Source organism: Mytilus trossulus, chromosome 11, assembly GCF_036588685.1.
Source record: "Mytilus trossulus isolate FHL-02 chromosome 11, PNRI_Mtr1.1.1.hap1, whole genome shotgun sequence".
Classification (NCBI taxonomy): Eukaryota; Metazoa; Mollusca; class Bivalvia; order Mytilida; family Mytilidae; genus Mytilus; species Mytilus trossulus.
In genome coordinates, this window is record NC_086383.1 from 9,700,780 (window position 1) to 9,718,479 (window position 17,700).

The 17,700-nt window shown below is 31.6% G+C and overlaps 1 protein-coding gene across 1 annotated transcript in view; it reads left to right on the top strand.

The window, feature by feature from the left end:
- LOC134689710 (deleted in malignant brain tumors 1 protein-like) overlaps nucleotides 1–17,110 on the top strand; it is a 108,484-nt gene extending 91,374 nt beyond the window's left edge. Inside the window, exons 35-41 of the mRNA XM_063549675.1 lie at nucleotides 749–905; nucleotides 2,512–2,684; nucleotides 4,474–4,612; nucleotides 8,392–8,546; nucleotides 9,652–9,799; nucleotides 15,373–15,542; nucleotides 16,932–17,110. Of these exons, the coding sequence (XP_063405745.1) occupies nucleotides 749–905; nucleotides 2,512–2,684; nucleotides 4,474–4,612; nucleotides 8,392–8,546; nucleotides 9,652–9,799; nucleotides 15,373–15,542; nucleotides 16,932–17,110 (1,121 nt within the window). The remainder of the gene's footprint in view (nucleotides 1–748; nucleotides 906–2,511; nucleotides 2,685–4,473; nucleotides 4,613–8,391; nucleotides 8,547–9,651; nucleotides 9,800–15,372; nucleotides 15,543–16,931) is intronic.
- The last annotated feature ends 590 nt before the right edge of the window (nucleotides 17,111–17,700 follow it).

Here is a 17,700-nt window from a genome sequence, read left to right on the forward strand (position 1 = left end):
CCAAAATCATCTCAGCAACCAAAAACAGCAAAAAAAATATACGACACAGTAATTATGCTATCAATGTAGATTGTGTTGGTATTTTATATTTGCCTTTAGTGCAGAATTATTAGCACCATCTAATTGTTGATCGAATTATCAAAATAATACATCATTAGAGATTGAGGAGTAAACCGCTTAGAGTTAAAATACTTCGAGCAAATATAAAGGCAAAAATTCAGATAATTTATGATGTTAATTTTTTCAAACATAAGACAGGTAAACATTTTAAGTATTTTAATCAGTAATATTTATAATAAAAAGATTATTCATACCGTATATGCAAAATGTGTGACGAAAATAAAATTGTATAACAACCTCTATCGAAGGTATATTCACGGAAAATAACCAACCTATTACAAAATTAATGGTCGCCTATATCAACCAACTGTACTACAGGCTAACAGCTGTCATATTCCTTACTTAGTACAGACATTTTCAAAGTTAGATTAAATCTCACACATGTTTGACAGAAGTAAATAGTTCTTTTATATTAAAACAATGTGTTGGACACCCCAAACAGATATAAATGATAAAAGTAACAATAAGTTGACCAAGCGGCCAAAATTGTTTAGACATACATAGTACATATAAAATTAAATAGTCTTAACAAGCATACAGTTGAATCTTAACAAAAGAAAGTTTTCATAATGAACTGTTCAAACAAAAATTATGTGTTTTGTGCATTATGACATTTTATATTACACAGGAGAAACAAATCTTCGTCTTTCTGGTGGAAGTCATAATATGGAGGGTAGAGTCGAAATCAAGCCAAAAGGTATTTGGGCGGCAGTATGTGATGACGACTGGGATGATGTGGAAGCAACCATGGTTTGCAAAACACTCGCATCGTTTCCATTCGATAGGTAACGATCGGGTCCTTCCATAATAAAAAAAAATGTCACGATTAGCGAGTTAAATGGCCTGTGTTAGTGTTGTCCAAATAATAGTCCAAAGAGATTGTATACCTCGATCTAATATGTGCACTAACTATAAATATGCAAACACTAAAGCTGATGTTCTTGACACTGTCGAAAAAGGACATTATTAATGCAAACTCGGGTCAATCCGCGTTGACATTGTTTACCAGAAACTACAGGTGTTTACAGCAGATACGTCAAAATCATTTATAAATGTCCACTTAAAAGTAAACGTGCATTTATTTATATGCTTTACTGAATTAAAAAATGAATATGGTACCATAAAACATTTGTCCTTACCTGTACATACACAATTATTCGACTCACTGTAAAACTATTTAAAATAAAAATACAATACTTTCAAAATATGTATGATCAAAGATATACAAAGTAAATTCAAAAATGTGGATGGCTATAATTCAGACAACTCAATTATATCAACCAAGAAGAACGATTAGCAACCAACTGTCATGTTCCCGACTTTGTACAGGCATTTTTCGAAGACATAATTGTGGGTAAGACCTTTCTGAATCTCTCATTTGTATGACAGTTGTTTATAATTACGTTATTGATACAGTTGATACACAGGTCCAGCAACAACGATTTGTGAATAGACGTCATAGATATACAACATAACTGACATAACAAAACAATATATAAAAAAAATGAAAATAAACCTGTTAACTCATCAAATATACAAGGCGAATATTTCGAAAATGTTTTGTTTGCAAGATGCATGTTTCGTCTAGATAAGACAAATCAAATTAGGCATCTAACATAGACGCAAATAAATGCAGTGTTAATTATTGAAAGTATAGTCATTAAAACATAATGACATATACACCCATTCCTAATAAGTACAAATAAAGTAACAAATAGAATAAGATACAAATTGAAAATAACACACACACGCAAATGCAAACGTTCACATCACACGTATAGACCAACCCTCATCAGGAATGTAAAAAGCCAATCATCTTAAAGCTTGATTCATAAATACCAATCATGAAACATATTTGATTCGATTCTGATGAAATAAAATGATTGATTTCAGAAAAAAACATGAATATAGAACACTTGTTATATCTTTTAGTTTCGAAATTATTAACATGATCACTTAATAACCAATGATGTATATATGTTTGCAGTAAATAGCTAAAAAAAATAACATCTCTCCTCAAAAAATATTCCTAAAATAATCAAAAATAAAAGAGTGGAAATCTTTGTCTAAAGATGATTTTTTACGGAAAAGTTTAGCTACGTACCTACTATTATGTTACTTTGGAATTAACAATGCCAACTTACTCATAATAGTGCATGAACAATTCAATTTAAAACGTTTATAAACAGTAAATTTACAACTTTGCTGACAGCAATAATAAAAGGTGGTGTCTACTACCAACAATCTTTCACTCAATATGTTACATTTTAATTTTAATCATTATTGTGTTGTTCCATACAAAGTTTACGTTATTCATACATAGAATATGTAAGGTAAACTTCTCCACTTACCCTAGATGACATCACGTTTTGATATTGTATATATTTCCAGGCTAGTCAGAGGGAAGGCATTGAAAGGTAGTTTTTTTGGACCCGGACGAGGGTTGATTGGTTATAACCGGGTAAAATGCAATGGATCTGAAATAGATCTGATGCATTGTAAACTGCAAGATATAAAAGCTCCAATATGTGATCATTCACGGGAAGCAGGTGTGGCATGTTCATGTAAGTTTCAGTTTTTTGGGGGTGATTATATAAAACTCTTAGTGCAAAAATTGTTCATAATTTGCGTTCTTATTCTCAATTCTGAATCTGATATACCTGTTATACATTTCATTTATTGTTTATGTCATTTTAATGTGTGTCCATGTAAAATAAATGTGCATTAAACTGATAGTTTTTAGAATCATTTATTTGACCTTAATATTTTTATCCAATTTATAGTCAATGGCAGGTATCATGAAATAAAAAATGACAAAATTTCTACTAAAATGTTAGGTAAAATACACTAAATAATCTACGTCAAAACTTCCATGCATACGAAATTTAACCTTTTGTGATGAGCATTGTAGGATGAAGTTTTACTAGGATAATTTAGTCCTGGTATCTATGATGAGTTTATTTAACAGAATCAAAGGCACACAAGCTTGATATGGCAATTTTTACTGACTATTCGACAAAGCTGAGTGTGTTATGTCTAAACCGAAATTATCTTCATCAAAACCTATTTTTTAAGGACGATCTATCATATAAATGAACTATAAATAACTGTCATAAAATGGGCGGTTACGCAACCCATAACACCAGACTTCAACCCCTATTTTCTTGATAATGCCTGTAGCAAGTCAGAAATACGACAGTGGTTTCTCGTTCTTTTCTTTGGTTAGAACATTTGATTCTGTCTGTTTTTATGGACTACCACCATTTTGAATTAACCTTCTTAATTCATAAGTAGATCTTGGAAAATACGTTGTCAAAAAATTGAAAAGAAGAGGCCAGTAGTGAATGGTTATTTAAACTGTAACAGGTGCGGCACAAATATCAATCCAAATCACGATAGCAGCAAACTTTTCATTTGTAACAAAAGAAGGAAACCGATAGTAAATTTAAAAAAAATTGAACAAAACAGTTATCAACTGGGCTTTCTAACGCATACCTCAGCAGCATTTTATTAAAAAAGTAAATATTTACACGAGAGAATGTTTCCAATAACTGATGACTAAAATATATTATGATAGTTTGTTTGTTTAAAATAATGTGGACTATGTAAGCTATCATTTATCCGTAAAACTATGTTATACCAAATATGAATATATTTTCTAAAATATATAAGTTCAGATAAAAAAACATTTTGCAACATTGCTTGATATCGTGGTGATAACTACACACAGATGATATGTTTGCTGTTGTTGAAAGATCGTAATGTACTACTTAGATTAAAAAAAGTATATGTTAAAGGAATAGCGCTTTATGTTAATGCATTTCAAAGGAACTATGTGTTTTTGAAAATATTAGCAACACTCTTCGTACAAAACAAATATGTTATAAAAAGTATTCATGGACATATGATTTTGTTATGCTCTGTGCTCGTTAAAAGATAACAATTGTAAATGGGGATGTGCTGAAAAAGTGTGTTCCACCCAAGTTTTGTGAAATCAAATTTTCTTAACACGGCTGTGAAAACAAGATCACTCACAATCAAATTCAACAGATCGATCAGCTGATTACTTTCTAACAATTTGTAATAAAGCAACGTTGTGACGTATCCAAATTCAATGCATGAAAGAAATAATATTTCTAGTTTTGAATTATATAAGATTAGATACTTTTCTACAGATCAAGATATTCAACCTGACACTGATGATGAATATTAGATTGAGGTTTATAGGTAATATGCACTAAATGCAAATTCTAGAAGTTTATGCAAACCTTGGTTTGATATTCCTTTTTGTTAATGACTTTCCCTTCTCAATACACACACATACTCTATTTTACCTTCAAACTGAATTTATAGTCGAGGAAAAAGTGAGGCTGTCAAGGTCAGCAACTGAGGGAACTGTTTCGGTCAACGTGAACAGCATTTGGAACAATCTATGTGAGGATGAATTTGGTCAGGAAGAAGCTAGAGTCATTTGCAGGGAACTTGGGTATTGGTAGGTGAAATGTTTCATTTCCTGAGTACATCGTTAAGAATGTGATTAATCGCTAGATTTTGAATTCTTTGAGCTACCCAATGGATGCTACTTGCGTTGTTAGAATTGATTAGATATGCATGGAACCTGAATTTATCTCCAATTGTCGAAGGGGTGCGCTTGTCTTCTGCATAAAGTTTTATTTTTTGAACTTTCAATATGATTTCAGTTTTATTTCTAGTGGTAGCTGTCAATCCTATTTATAACACCTATAATTTTAAATACCATTTTATGTCAGATTTAGTTAATAAATGAGGCCTATATATAAGTATATATATTGTATAAATATTATTTATGCAACTCGGATACATATTTAAAACAGATTTCTACCGGAAATAAAATGAATCTTTAATCGTAAAAGATATAAGAAATTAAGTTTAGATGAACAGCTGATTAATATTTGGTATTGATTAAAGATTTAATAAATCAGCGACATTTTTGGTTTCATTCATATTCATTAAATTATATTGATACTTTATTCATCATGATACTTACAGTGCTGTGAAATATTCAAAACTATGTAAAATATGCACTGAGTATTCATAACCACATCTTGCATGTCGAGAACTAGGAATTTTGTATAAATACTGTTTATGAAATAGACGATTATACACAAACACTTTTTCATTTAAACACATTAGGAGTTCATCTTCCAAAGCATATGGACATTCCTGGTTCGGAAGTGGCAACGGTACCTCTCAAGATGTAAAGCCAAAGTGTTCTGGGGTAGAAACAAAGATTGCATTTTGTCCCATGGAGAGAATGTGGAATGTTCAGCACTGTTCCCATAACAAAGACGCTGGCGTACAATGCATTCCAAGTCCAATTGGTAGATATGTCTACTTAAATTCACATTAATGCATGGCATTTTTCTCATGCTAATCCGATTATTACCCGATGACTTCAATATCAGTCCGCGGTGCTATAAGAACTTTGCAATGGGTCTAGGATCAATAATACAGGCGATATGAAAAAGGACATCTGTTAATGTCTTATTCTAGATTCTATAAATGGTAGCATTTTTTCTCATTGCAATCAAAAGTACATAATGAACATGATTGAAGAGTACTAAACATTCAATCAAATAATAAATCAGACGACTACTCTGTCTTCTATAGATTATATACCGCGAAAAACATCTATCATCTTTCCTTGAAATACAGATTTAAGTTCCTGATAAAGTAACCATATCAATGTTAAAGTTTTTACCATGAATTGGCTATTCCTATCGATTTACGAGATAGGAAATTGGTAAATTGCAATCGCCTTTTTTATGTTGCGGAAGTATTCCACAGCCTTATGTTATAACTTTCAATTTATATCACAACTTTATTTTCATCGATCAATTATCAGAATGCAGACGATTTCTAAGAATAAGAATGGTTGAAGTATTCTTCCAAGCTACTTTATATTTACAAGATATAATTAGTTCCATAAGCATAGGTAAGGTACTTGGACAAGACATCAGAATCAATATTGACAAAAAAATGTATCATGATCAGGAAAAGGTAACTTCAAATATTATTTCTGTACACAGTATTTTCTTATGTTAATCGACACATTTGTTGCATTTAATCAAAGTGTTATGATTTGGCTGTTTCTTTATAGCTTCATAGTTTCTGGTTCAAATTATCGATCAGCTGGATTGAACCGCGACTGTTCTAGCTCAGAGATCAATAGCAATCTTTAATTTATATCAGGACCAATACAAAAGCAGCCATATAAGAAAACTGTATTATTTGTCCCCTTTCATTGTAAAAATATGGTATTCTTATTTTATTGATAATTAAAAGGGCCATTTATTGATATTATCTTTATCACTTATGATGTCACTATAACGTCATACACATGTCATCAATGCCGTATTTTAACAAACATTGTAATTTTACAGCAGGTTTTTGTACAGGATATATATAAAACAGGTCTAACATATATATTAAACGGACATTTACATTTTGTAAATTCTTTTTTTTTTTTGGGGGGGGGGGGGTCAAACATCGTCTCATATTTGAAGATCAATGACAGGATCAGAAAATGAATTTATTTCGGCATTTTGCACTGAATGTGAGAAAAAATAAAACATAAAAGCCTCAGACCTACAGATCAGTATCAGTCTAATGAACTGATGGCGGATTTTGTACGAAAAATACGAAGAATAGAAGTTGTATGCCTCAAAGCCGACAATGTCATTCATTCAAAACATTTCGAAATATTTTAAGCAGCAAAACTATATTGAACCCGTTATCAAATAAGTTCATAGAACCAAAAAACCGAGAATGCTGTTAAATGGAATATGCATATAAGTATAACACAGATTAAAAATAATATCACTTTTTGTGGTGTACTACTGTTGCCTTTATTTGTGGGATTCGTGTTGATAATTCTTTAGTTGTTTACTGTTGTTTGGTCTCATCGTTTTATTCCTTATGCCATGCGATTGTCGTATTTTTCCAATTGTGGTGTACATGCCCCATTTGGTATCTTTCGCACTAACTTGAAAAATAACTTCAGATTAACAACGTCGGACGATGAAAAAAAAAGATAACCATCGTTGAATCGTACATTGAAAAATTGTTTTGCATTTTAGCTGGATTCCAATGTTCTTCTCAAACAAAATGTTTTATGAAAAATTTAAACGGTTTGACAATCAAAAGTATCTGGAATGACCTAGTCATTAATATGTGTTTTCAAGGTATCGAAAACATAAGACTTGTGAATGGAGATCAACCAGGAAAGGGGAGAGTAGAGGTTAAATACAATAACAATTGGGGTTCATTTTGTTATCGACATTGGCAAGACCACAATACAGGCGTTGTCTGCAGGATGCTTAAGTATACGTAAGTAATCATATAACTAGTAAATTATGTTCATTACTTGTTTCATTGATAACAGCACTGACTTTAAAATGACAAATGACAACAAAGTCAAATCCCTCACATAAAAGTGCACTTAGTATCAAAATGTTATGTCGACAACTCACAGATAAACAATCCTATTTATGGTAACCAAGCTATAGTTTGTTGAAATACTTTTTTGCGATCTCTACAAAAGGATGGTGGACATCTTTGCATCTGTCGGTAATCTCAAACATACCAAGCCGACATGAATATGCAAATTTAGAAATGTCTCAAAAAGGCAATATTTTAAAAACTCAATGGTTAAAAATGAGACCCAGATTAATTACCACTTATAGACATATTTTAAGATTATAAAAGATGAGAAATAACTTTAATGCGTAAGAAGAAAATTTTGCCTATAACTCAAACGTCCAGAACCAAATACTGGAATACCATGTATTTATAAGTACTGAAAAAATGGATCTAAAAATGATATCAAAATCCATCTTTAAGTCAACCCTGCCTGGAAGATTTCGAATCTGAACTTCCAAAATTGATCAACTTATAAACGGACAATTAGAAAAAGGTATGTTATAAATCATGTGTACACCGAAGCTATGTCAACTGATCTGATGATACGCTCGATGATTCATTATCCAATAGCATTATTATCGACGAATAAAAATGAAAATAACCCTTTTATAGCAATACATGTTATATATTTCCATAAGTCATGCAAGATTCAGTCTAAATTTATAAAGGTAATGCAAAAGCAATAACGGAAAACATTGTTCAAAGGCATATCTGTTATTTCTCGGTCTCTTCTAGAGTGTGGGTGTGTACGTGTATATTCGGGTTGTGATGTTCTCTAAAATTATATCTAAGCTCGTTTATTGTTTTTAGTGCTTCGAGCAAAACATTTTTCACAGAAAGAAACGGATCAGCTGTTCTTATTGGAGATTTGCAATGCAACGGACATGAAACTGATATTGGTTATTGCAAAGCACAACTCGATAAATCAACGTGTACAGAAAAAGTAGTTGGTATAGATTGTACAGGTAAATACTGATTTTGACTTAAAAGTTGTAAAGTTGGTATGAATAAATGTCTTTCATCGATCCATTCATAAGCATTATCCAAACATTTATTTTTCTGTAATCTTTAACATTAGATACATAATATATAAGCACTCTCGTTGTTGAGCTGTTTTTATTGTGTTTTACTTTACTGTGAAATTATCTAAAAAGATTATGTTTTTTAAAATGTCCTTGATTGTTCAAGTCACTAATTTTCTGTGATCATCTTGCATATTTGCGCTTTAATTCCGTTATATGCAAGTAACGTTTGCACATGGAGTTAGGAATAATTATGTGTTCCTTGATGAAGGCATTATGTTAACTTTAAAATGAAAAACTGCCAATTACAGTGTCCCTAAATGAGTTTTTTCCCCACAAAAGCGTGTCGGGTTTGTGCTATGAAGTATTGCTCCAAGTTTATTCTCTTCCCTGTTTATTTCAAATTTAGATTAAAAAAATTTATACCAATTCAATCGGTCATAAACATGAGATACGTCAATGAAAATATGATAACGCCATGTCAAAAAAATATAGACGATAAATTGAAAATAAGGCTACAAAACAACCCATTTTAACTTAAGACTGAGCAACACTGCTGGTGATTTCATGCTCCTTGGTAGGATAATTAGATCCTGCTACTGTAGTGGCGCTCGTCATTTTGTCCGTGTAGTAAGACAACATACTGATAATTTTCATTAAATGATATAACACTCGAGGAAAAGAGGACGTCGCAATTGTTGATACGACAATTTGTAAAACTGTCATTCATACCTGATTTAAAAGTATTTAGAAATTTCTTGTTTTCGGATTCGGTAAATGAATTTCTGAATCCGCGATATTTTTTATTTTCCCTTTTTCTTCTTCTTAAAATCCTTTCTGTCGCCCAATTGTATATGTTTAGTTTGAGTTTAGTTCATTTTTGTTTACTGTCGTTTGTAAACGTAAGGAATTGGTAAAGTTAACTGTTAAGAATACTAATATCATACATACATGCATGTGCACTTTTTGTATGCATGTATACTTATGAATTAAGTCGACACTAGTTTACTGTACAAAGATCTAATTGATTATATATGATAACTTTCAGGTGATTGGAAAGTAAAACTGGAAAAAGGACAACATATTTTAGAAGGACGAGTTTATATAGGTGACGGAAATAGTTGGGGTAGCATGTGTGATAATACAATTACAGAAGATGCAGCAAAGGTTATTTGCAGCACAGCTACTGGGTATAGGTATGATGTTCTAACGAAATTGTAAGTGCAAGATGTGTATAAAACAAAAACACAAAATCACACAAGATGGCCAAAAAAATGTTGCAATGCCATAGGAGGTCGGCAAGGTTTTTATGTCTATCATTTAATACTTTTCGAGATTTAAAAAACATATTATCTTTTGATGAGTGAAGGAATCAACGAATTATAAATCAAAATATGTTACAGTTTTTATTTTAGCAAATTATTTCGTCGTTTTTGCTCTATTTCACTCTCTTGTAACTGTATAGTATTTCTAATTTTAATTTATTTTTTTATTTTGAAACAAAATAACAGTATGAAAACGAGGTTTCATTTATAAATTTGGCATGCTCAAATGATGAGTCACACCTTGAATCACACCAGGCAAGGGAATTTTGTAAACTGCTGTTTAATCTTTATTTTACGGTTTTTGCAATGGTGCTGAAAGATTCTACTTGTGAGTTTAAATTACTCTTTTGGTTGTTTGGTACCATCCTCTTTTTTCAATTTTGTCATGAATCGAAAACATCAACTTTGTAGGTCTAAACTATTTCCATATAAAATTTGTGGATTGTATAACCATCTTATATTCATTAAACTGTCTATTTATTTTTTATTTTCCCTTTTTCTTCTTCTTAAAATCCTTTCTGTCGTCCAATTGTAAAAGATAATGACCTAACTTTGGTTTTCGTTGTTCTCTTCTTATATTTAACGCGTTTCCCTCAGGTTTAGTTTGTTACCCCGATTTTGTTTTTTGTCCATGGATTTATGAGTTTGGAACAGCGGTATACTACTGTTGCCTTTATTTACTTTGTAAAGAATATAAAATGCTGTTCCTGAGTGTGAAGAAACATTATATTGCAGAATATACGTCATTGGAATTTTTGTAAACAAGAATTTCGTGGCAATGTGTAGACAAAACTTTATCTCTCTGTTCCAATGTGTATGGTTTTTTTTTTGTGTCTTTCTTTGATTTTCGAATTCAGAGGGAATCAAAAAAGAGACCTTATCATACATATTTTTAGAGGCTAAATAACTAGCCAGTTGTCAAATCTAACAGATCCATTAGAATTTACAAATCACTGTTCAAACCAAGCCTTAGAGTTCTACATCAACTTCAAAGAAAAGAGATCAGATGCCTCGACAGAGAATGTGTTTTTTTGATTTCACTCAGTCATAATGTTAATGTAAATTTTCAGACTTTTCTTTTGTGATGGAACAGTTGTAGTAAAGATTTTAGCCGTTCATCTTCACAACCTGAATCACTCGGTTTGAGCTTGTGTTTGTGTCCGGAGCAAACCTTTGGGTATAATATAATCATTATTTCAATATGTTTATTCCAGGTGCTGCTTACCTTAAAAGTTTGACTTAATCAAATGAAGATAAAGTATTCCTCTCTCTTTGACTTTATCTCTTGCATTTCAGTATTATAGTGGGAGATATTATGGACATAATTGTGCAAATCGTGATACAAGCATGCAATTTGGTATAAAGGTTAACTAAATGATACTTATAAAAAACCCGCTGCTGGCCAGAAAAAAAAATCATTTTTCAAGATGGCCACCACACATTTGGGAAATGGCGTCATCACAAATTGGCAATAAATCGTTAATCCTTTAAAGGTGTGCTATATGTAAAATCCAATGTTAGAATTGATAAAAAGTAAATGACAGTTCTTAAATTACGACTAGACAATACATTAATGAAACGAAAGGTGACTTCCGATTTCAAAATGCCGGCAAAAAAGGCAAAAAATTTCAAATTTTATACTTTCAAGTAACTTCACAAGGGATGTAAACTTTGGAAGATGTGTTATAGGTATGATCCAATGTAAGTTATGATAAAACGTTTAAAACACTTCCTTTTAAAGTACGACAAAACAACGCATAAATGTAGAAAATTAGTGATTTCCAGTTCCAGCAGATGAGGAAGTGTCTACGGACAAGACACTTGCACATAACAAGTATTAAATTCAATTAGTTGTCGGCTATTCAACTTAAATCTTATTTATAGGCGATGAGAGTTATTTGTACACATTAAGACGCAGTATTTTCAACATAAATATAGTAACAATTAATTCTAATAAATTATTTATTCAACTGAAATTGTCTTGTCCGTAGACATTACCGAAACGTATTCGTTTCCAATTTCCACGTGTTCAGTCTGATTTTATAGATAAAATATATGTTATTTTTTCAAGAGAACACATTCAACTATGTCAAAATTGAGTTTGAATATTTTAAACAGTCAGATTTATGGATTTCAGTTAAAAGAATGTGTCTTCAAATTGGCCCAATCAATAACTTCTTGAGATATGTAAAGAATTATGGTAATAGTTATCAAAGGTACCAGGATTATAATTTAGAACGCCAGACGCGCGTTTCGTCTTCATAAGACTCATCAGTGACGCTCATATCGAAATAGTAACATTTTTATATTTTCCAAAATTAAAAGGACACAGCTTAAAATTTATTGGTAACTTTAAATATTAACTTTCACAATCAATTTTTTAAGCATTTGATTAAATATAAAAAAAATGTCTTGTCCGTAGACATAATCACAATGTATTTGTTCCATTTTCCTCGAAGTTCAGCATCATTTGATAGATAAGAATTATAAAATGTATGGTTTTTTTTCAAGAGAACACATTTCAACTATGTCAAAATTAGGTTTTGATAATGAATATAATTAAATATCAATACAATGTCTTGTCCTTAGACAAAACATATAAATTGTATTGCTAAGTTTAATTGTTTATTGTACGAATATGCATAAAGTTATTTTAATGTTCTATACACCAAAAAAGTTTTGTTATTTATAGATTAGTTTAGGTATAGTTTTACCAGATAAGATTAATGATCAAAGAAAGCTACTGTTGTTTGAAATAACTGTGAGTTAAACATGTTCTTGTAATTTTTTCCCCAATTAAAATGATTGATATTCAATAATTCTAAATATATTCTATTGTCTTTGTCAATGACCAAACATCTGAAACTGGTGACCATGTCTTGAGAGCAACCATTAAAGAAAATTAAACAGCTTTTAAGCTGGTGGACTTTTCGTCCCCAAGGGTATCACCAGCCCAGTAGTCAACACTTCGGTGTTGACATGAATATCAATAATGTGGTCATTTTTATAAATTTCCTGTTTACAAAACTTTGAATTTTTCGAAAAACTAAGGATTTTCTTATCCCAGGCATAGATTACCTTAGCCGTATTCGGCACAACTTTTTGGAATTTTGGATCCTCAATGTTCTTCAACTTTGAACTTGTTTGGCTTTGTAAATATTTTGATTTGAGCGTCACTGATGAGTCTTATGTAGACGAAACGCGCGTCTGGCGTACCAAATTATAATCCTGGTACCTTTGATAACTACTTACACCACTGGGTCGAGATGTCACTGCTGGTGGACGTTTCGTCCCCAAGGGTATCACCAGCCCAGTAGTCAACACTTCGATGTTGACATGAATATCAATAATGTGGTCATTTTTATAAATTTCCTGTTTACAAAACTTTGAATTTTTCGAAAAAAATCGGATTTTCTTATCCCAGGCATAGATTACCTTAGCTGTATTTGGCACAACTTTTAGGAATTTTGGATCCTCAATGCTCTTCAACTTTGTACTTGTTTGGCTTTGTAAATATTTTGATTTGAGCGTCACTGGTGAGTCTTATGAAGACGAAACGAGCGTCTGGCGTACTAAATTATAATCCCGGTACCTTTGCTAACTAATTAAACACAATTTATTTAACAAAAGAAATCAATATTTCTCCCAAAACCTGCATGTTATTATATAAACCATTTTTGTATCAAAATATTAAAAGAGTTTTTTCCTGAGGTGACACTCATTTTTGACTTCATGTGAAACACAGAATGAACATCTGATTGTGGCTAGGCCGAAAGGCAACAGTAGTATACTACTGTTCAATAATAGTCATAAATCAATTTAACTGAAACAAATCTGGGTCGCAAACCACAACCGAGGAAATCATATAAACGTGCATATTAATATTTATCTTGTTAGAAGTAATCCAATCGATCTACGTAACAGTCTTGACAAAAGACGAAAAAACAAAGATATACAGCCAATATCGTGAGAGTATTACAATTTGGACTCTGTTAGATATTTTATAAACAACTTTTGGGTTTTACACATGGAGTGAAACAATACAGATTAAATGGGAATTATGTTCTATGTTATGCTGTTACACCACTATTCGAGGTAAGGCGGTATTTGAGCGCTCACAAGTGACAAGTGGTTGTCGTTTGCTTATTTCTAGAATATTTTGGCTTTTTCGGAATTGTTTTGTTATGAATAAAGCCGTTATATTTCAAGTTTGATTTGTTTTACATTTTACATTGCGGGGTCTATCATAGTTAATCTTACGGTTTGAGTTTATATTATTGTTGAAGTCCGTACATTTGCCTATAATTGTTTACATACACTTCAAATGAACTGTGATGGATAGTTGTCGCTTTGTCAACCATGATACATCACCTCATTTATATATGTATATATATATATATATTCTCACGAATTTTAGAATTAATAGCACAACCTTTTTACATCGATAATAAATTTAGAAAAACATTTCTTTATAAGATAACTTAAAATTTCATTTGTTGGCACCAATATGTTAAAAGTCGTAAAGTCATTTTATAAATTTATGACGACATTGCGGCAATTTCATGAATAAAGGCAACAGTAGTATACCGCTGTTCGAAAATCATCAATCGATTGAGAAAAAAACGGACTATTAAAGAAGTCCAAAATTTGACGTAGATTAGAGGACAATAAAAAGAAAGACGTCGAGTAGAGGGACATTGATTTGGATCTTATCTCATTGTGACATCAGATTCAGTCGTCGATTTGAGACATTGACGTCGCTAAGGGACCAGGTGTCGATCATAGTCTTACTAATATGAAAGCCTCAAATATATATCCGACCTCAAATCTATCTCCTTTTATAGACGTTCTAAATCTATGTCCTTTATTGTCTCAAATCTATGTCCTTTATTGTCTCAAATCTATGTCCTGTATTGTCTCACATCTATGTCCTTTATTTACAATTTGTTTATACTAGTATTCAAGACAAAGAGGTATGAATGTCAATAAAAATATTATAAATACCAGCGAAAAAAATTAGCCAGATTTACTTAAACGTAAACTCAATTTGAGCTCCTGCACATACATGGAGAACACATACCAACTTAATATTGAATTATAGGGAAATTACTTAATAAAACAAAAAACTTAAAGGCCGAACTTATAAGACGGTGATAAATTTGCGCATGGCGAATTGATATAAAATCACGAGAGTTTTAAGTAACTTATATATGTCACCTATTATGAGTATTCATAAAAAAAACCACAAAATTCATTTCATTTTACAAACTTTGTAAGATATTTTTTGTAGATTAGGAAAACAATACGTCGTAGAACCTAATAATACAGCTGTCTTTAAGAACCATGGTGATCCTTTTCATCCCCAAAATAACTTTAAGGGATTAACCAACAGCACCGTCATAAAGTAATTTTATTTTTTTCTAAACATATATTTATTTTTGTAGGGACACTAAACCAGTCTTTAGTCATGAACCTTTTGATTTCGACCCACCCGACTTTTTAGTAAACGGGCTGACATGCGGTGGATGGGAAGAGCATATTGCACAGTGTACATTTTCCAAAATAGATTCCGGTGTTTGTAACGTACAGTTTACGCGTGTAAAATGTTTTGGAGGCAAGTAAGCCATGCGCGTCATTCACGTACATTGTGTTGTCCAATCAATTCGCTTAATGATCAATTATTCTAGCATGAAACATCACATCAACAGAAAATTTGCTCAAACAAATGTTGCGCTCATCTCATTGACCCCAGCACTGAATTGTTTTTATCTATCATAAAGGTATGTGTTCAAAGCTCGCAACTCGAATAGGAAGGGACAAACCAAGACAACAACAAACACTGAGGGAAGGAACACTTTAATTGTTGAACTACGAAAAATAAGTTTAAGAACGCTTTTCTGGATTTACCTTCATCGGGCACGCTCAAATATAAATATTTAAAGCCATGGATATACATTTAAAGACCAAAACACATAAAGAGCTACATGACCAAAAGTGACATAAAAAAATTATCTTAATTCATCCAAAGTCAACTGTGACGAGGGAATTAGAAATGTTGACCAGGAGCTTTAAACAAACGAGTTCCTTCTTTTCAAAAAGTTTTTACCGTTTAAAAGATTTGATATTTGATAGCCAGTTAAAAAAATGGCTTTTAATTTTTTATTTCAAATTTCCTGTTCAAAGTCAGTCCTGAGAAATGACAACTGAATGTTATAAAATCATAAGTTCAGATGCTATGTTTGTTACCATACGATACTTTTAAAAGTTGGTAAGAAAGTTTAGATCATTTATCAAAAATCCTGCATATTCAATAATCTATAACTTTTAAAGGTAAGCATTTCTGAACTTTTCCGCACAGAGCGTTAAGGTGAAGACACATTTGTTATAAATTTGAGCACAGTCGAGAAAGGAGACACGATCCAACAGTCTAAAGTCTTTTGAATATTTATGGTTATTTTCTAGTTTCTTTTTAAAATAGCTGAGTACGCGTTGCAGCAACCAGGTAGTTAAATTGTTTTTGTAGAAAAGCACGTATAAATCCTCCAAAACTGTGTCTCAAACTACTTTTATCGTGTCCTAAAGAATGATTACCGATTCTATTGTATATGATCTAATAAGTGGTAAACAAATTGATTATATTTTAATATTACAAGTCTGAGACACATATTTGTAGCATTTGTATGCTATTTATGGTAAGATAAACGATCATATCATAGCATTTTAGCTTTTCAACTAATTTTTATATTTTGTTCTTATGTTGTACTGTTAAACCACTGTCCGAAGTAAGAAGCCGATTTGACGCCAGTAAACTAGTTCGAGCCCGCCAAATCCTGTCTGTAACGGTTCAAAGTCAAACGCTTGTAATTCAGTCGATGTCGTTTGCTGCTGTATATCAAAATTTATGTATTCCAATTGGAGGAAAGATTCGACAGCTTTTGTCAGGATTTCACCCTTTTCCCATGGTTCTTCATTAAATAATTATAGTTTACACATTGTTTTACAGATTGTGTTCACTTTTATTTCGAACGGTCCGGTAGTATAACTTCTGAAAATTATGGAAGTCAGTTTTACAAACCTGGAATAGACTGTATATACATAATAAAACCTCCAAAGGCTATATATAAAATTGAAATCGTGGATCTACAGATGGCAGATGCTGGCGACTTTATTCAGGTACCTTAATGTATCAATAGTTTTTTTATAACCTTCTGGTCAATTTTTGTTGATTATTTTACTTCGATTCATTTCGTGCATGTATGTGAACGTTAACAGCAGTGGTGAACAATTAAGATGTGAACAATTGATAGGACTTTTATATGGCCATACGATGCCCAAAAACCCAAAATAAAAGGCCGGTAGAATTAATTAGGATGCATAGGCGTGTGACTTATTTCCAAAAGACGCTTAGTTAACGACTTTTATGCACCCACCAAACACACGGCTGTATTATATATCATTCGAAAGCTAATAATCTGTACTTTCTGTTTTGCCCGGTCGTAAAAAAATCCTACGGTGTTTTTTCTGTTAAATCAAGGTCAAAGGTCATGAAAAAACATTCCAATTTTTCCGATTACTTAACAAAAAGCCATTTTCTTATACCATTAAATTTTTCAAAAGATCATATGAATTTTATACAAGATACATTCTTTCCAAATTAAACAAAAAATAAGAGGTAAAATGCGCAATATTTCCCGAAAATTGAAATTCATCCTAAATCCTAAAAAAAATAAAAAATTGTTTAAAAAGCAAAACATATCTTGGGGGAATGATAT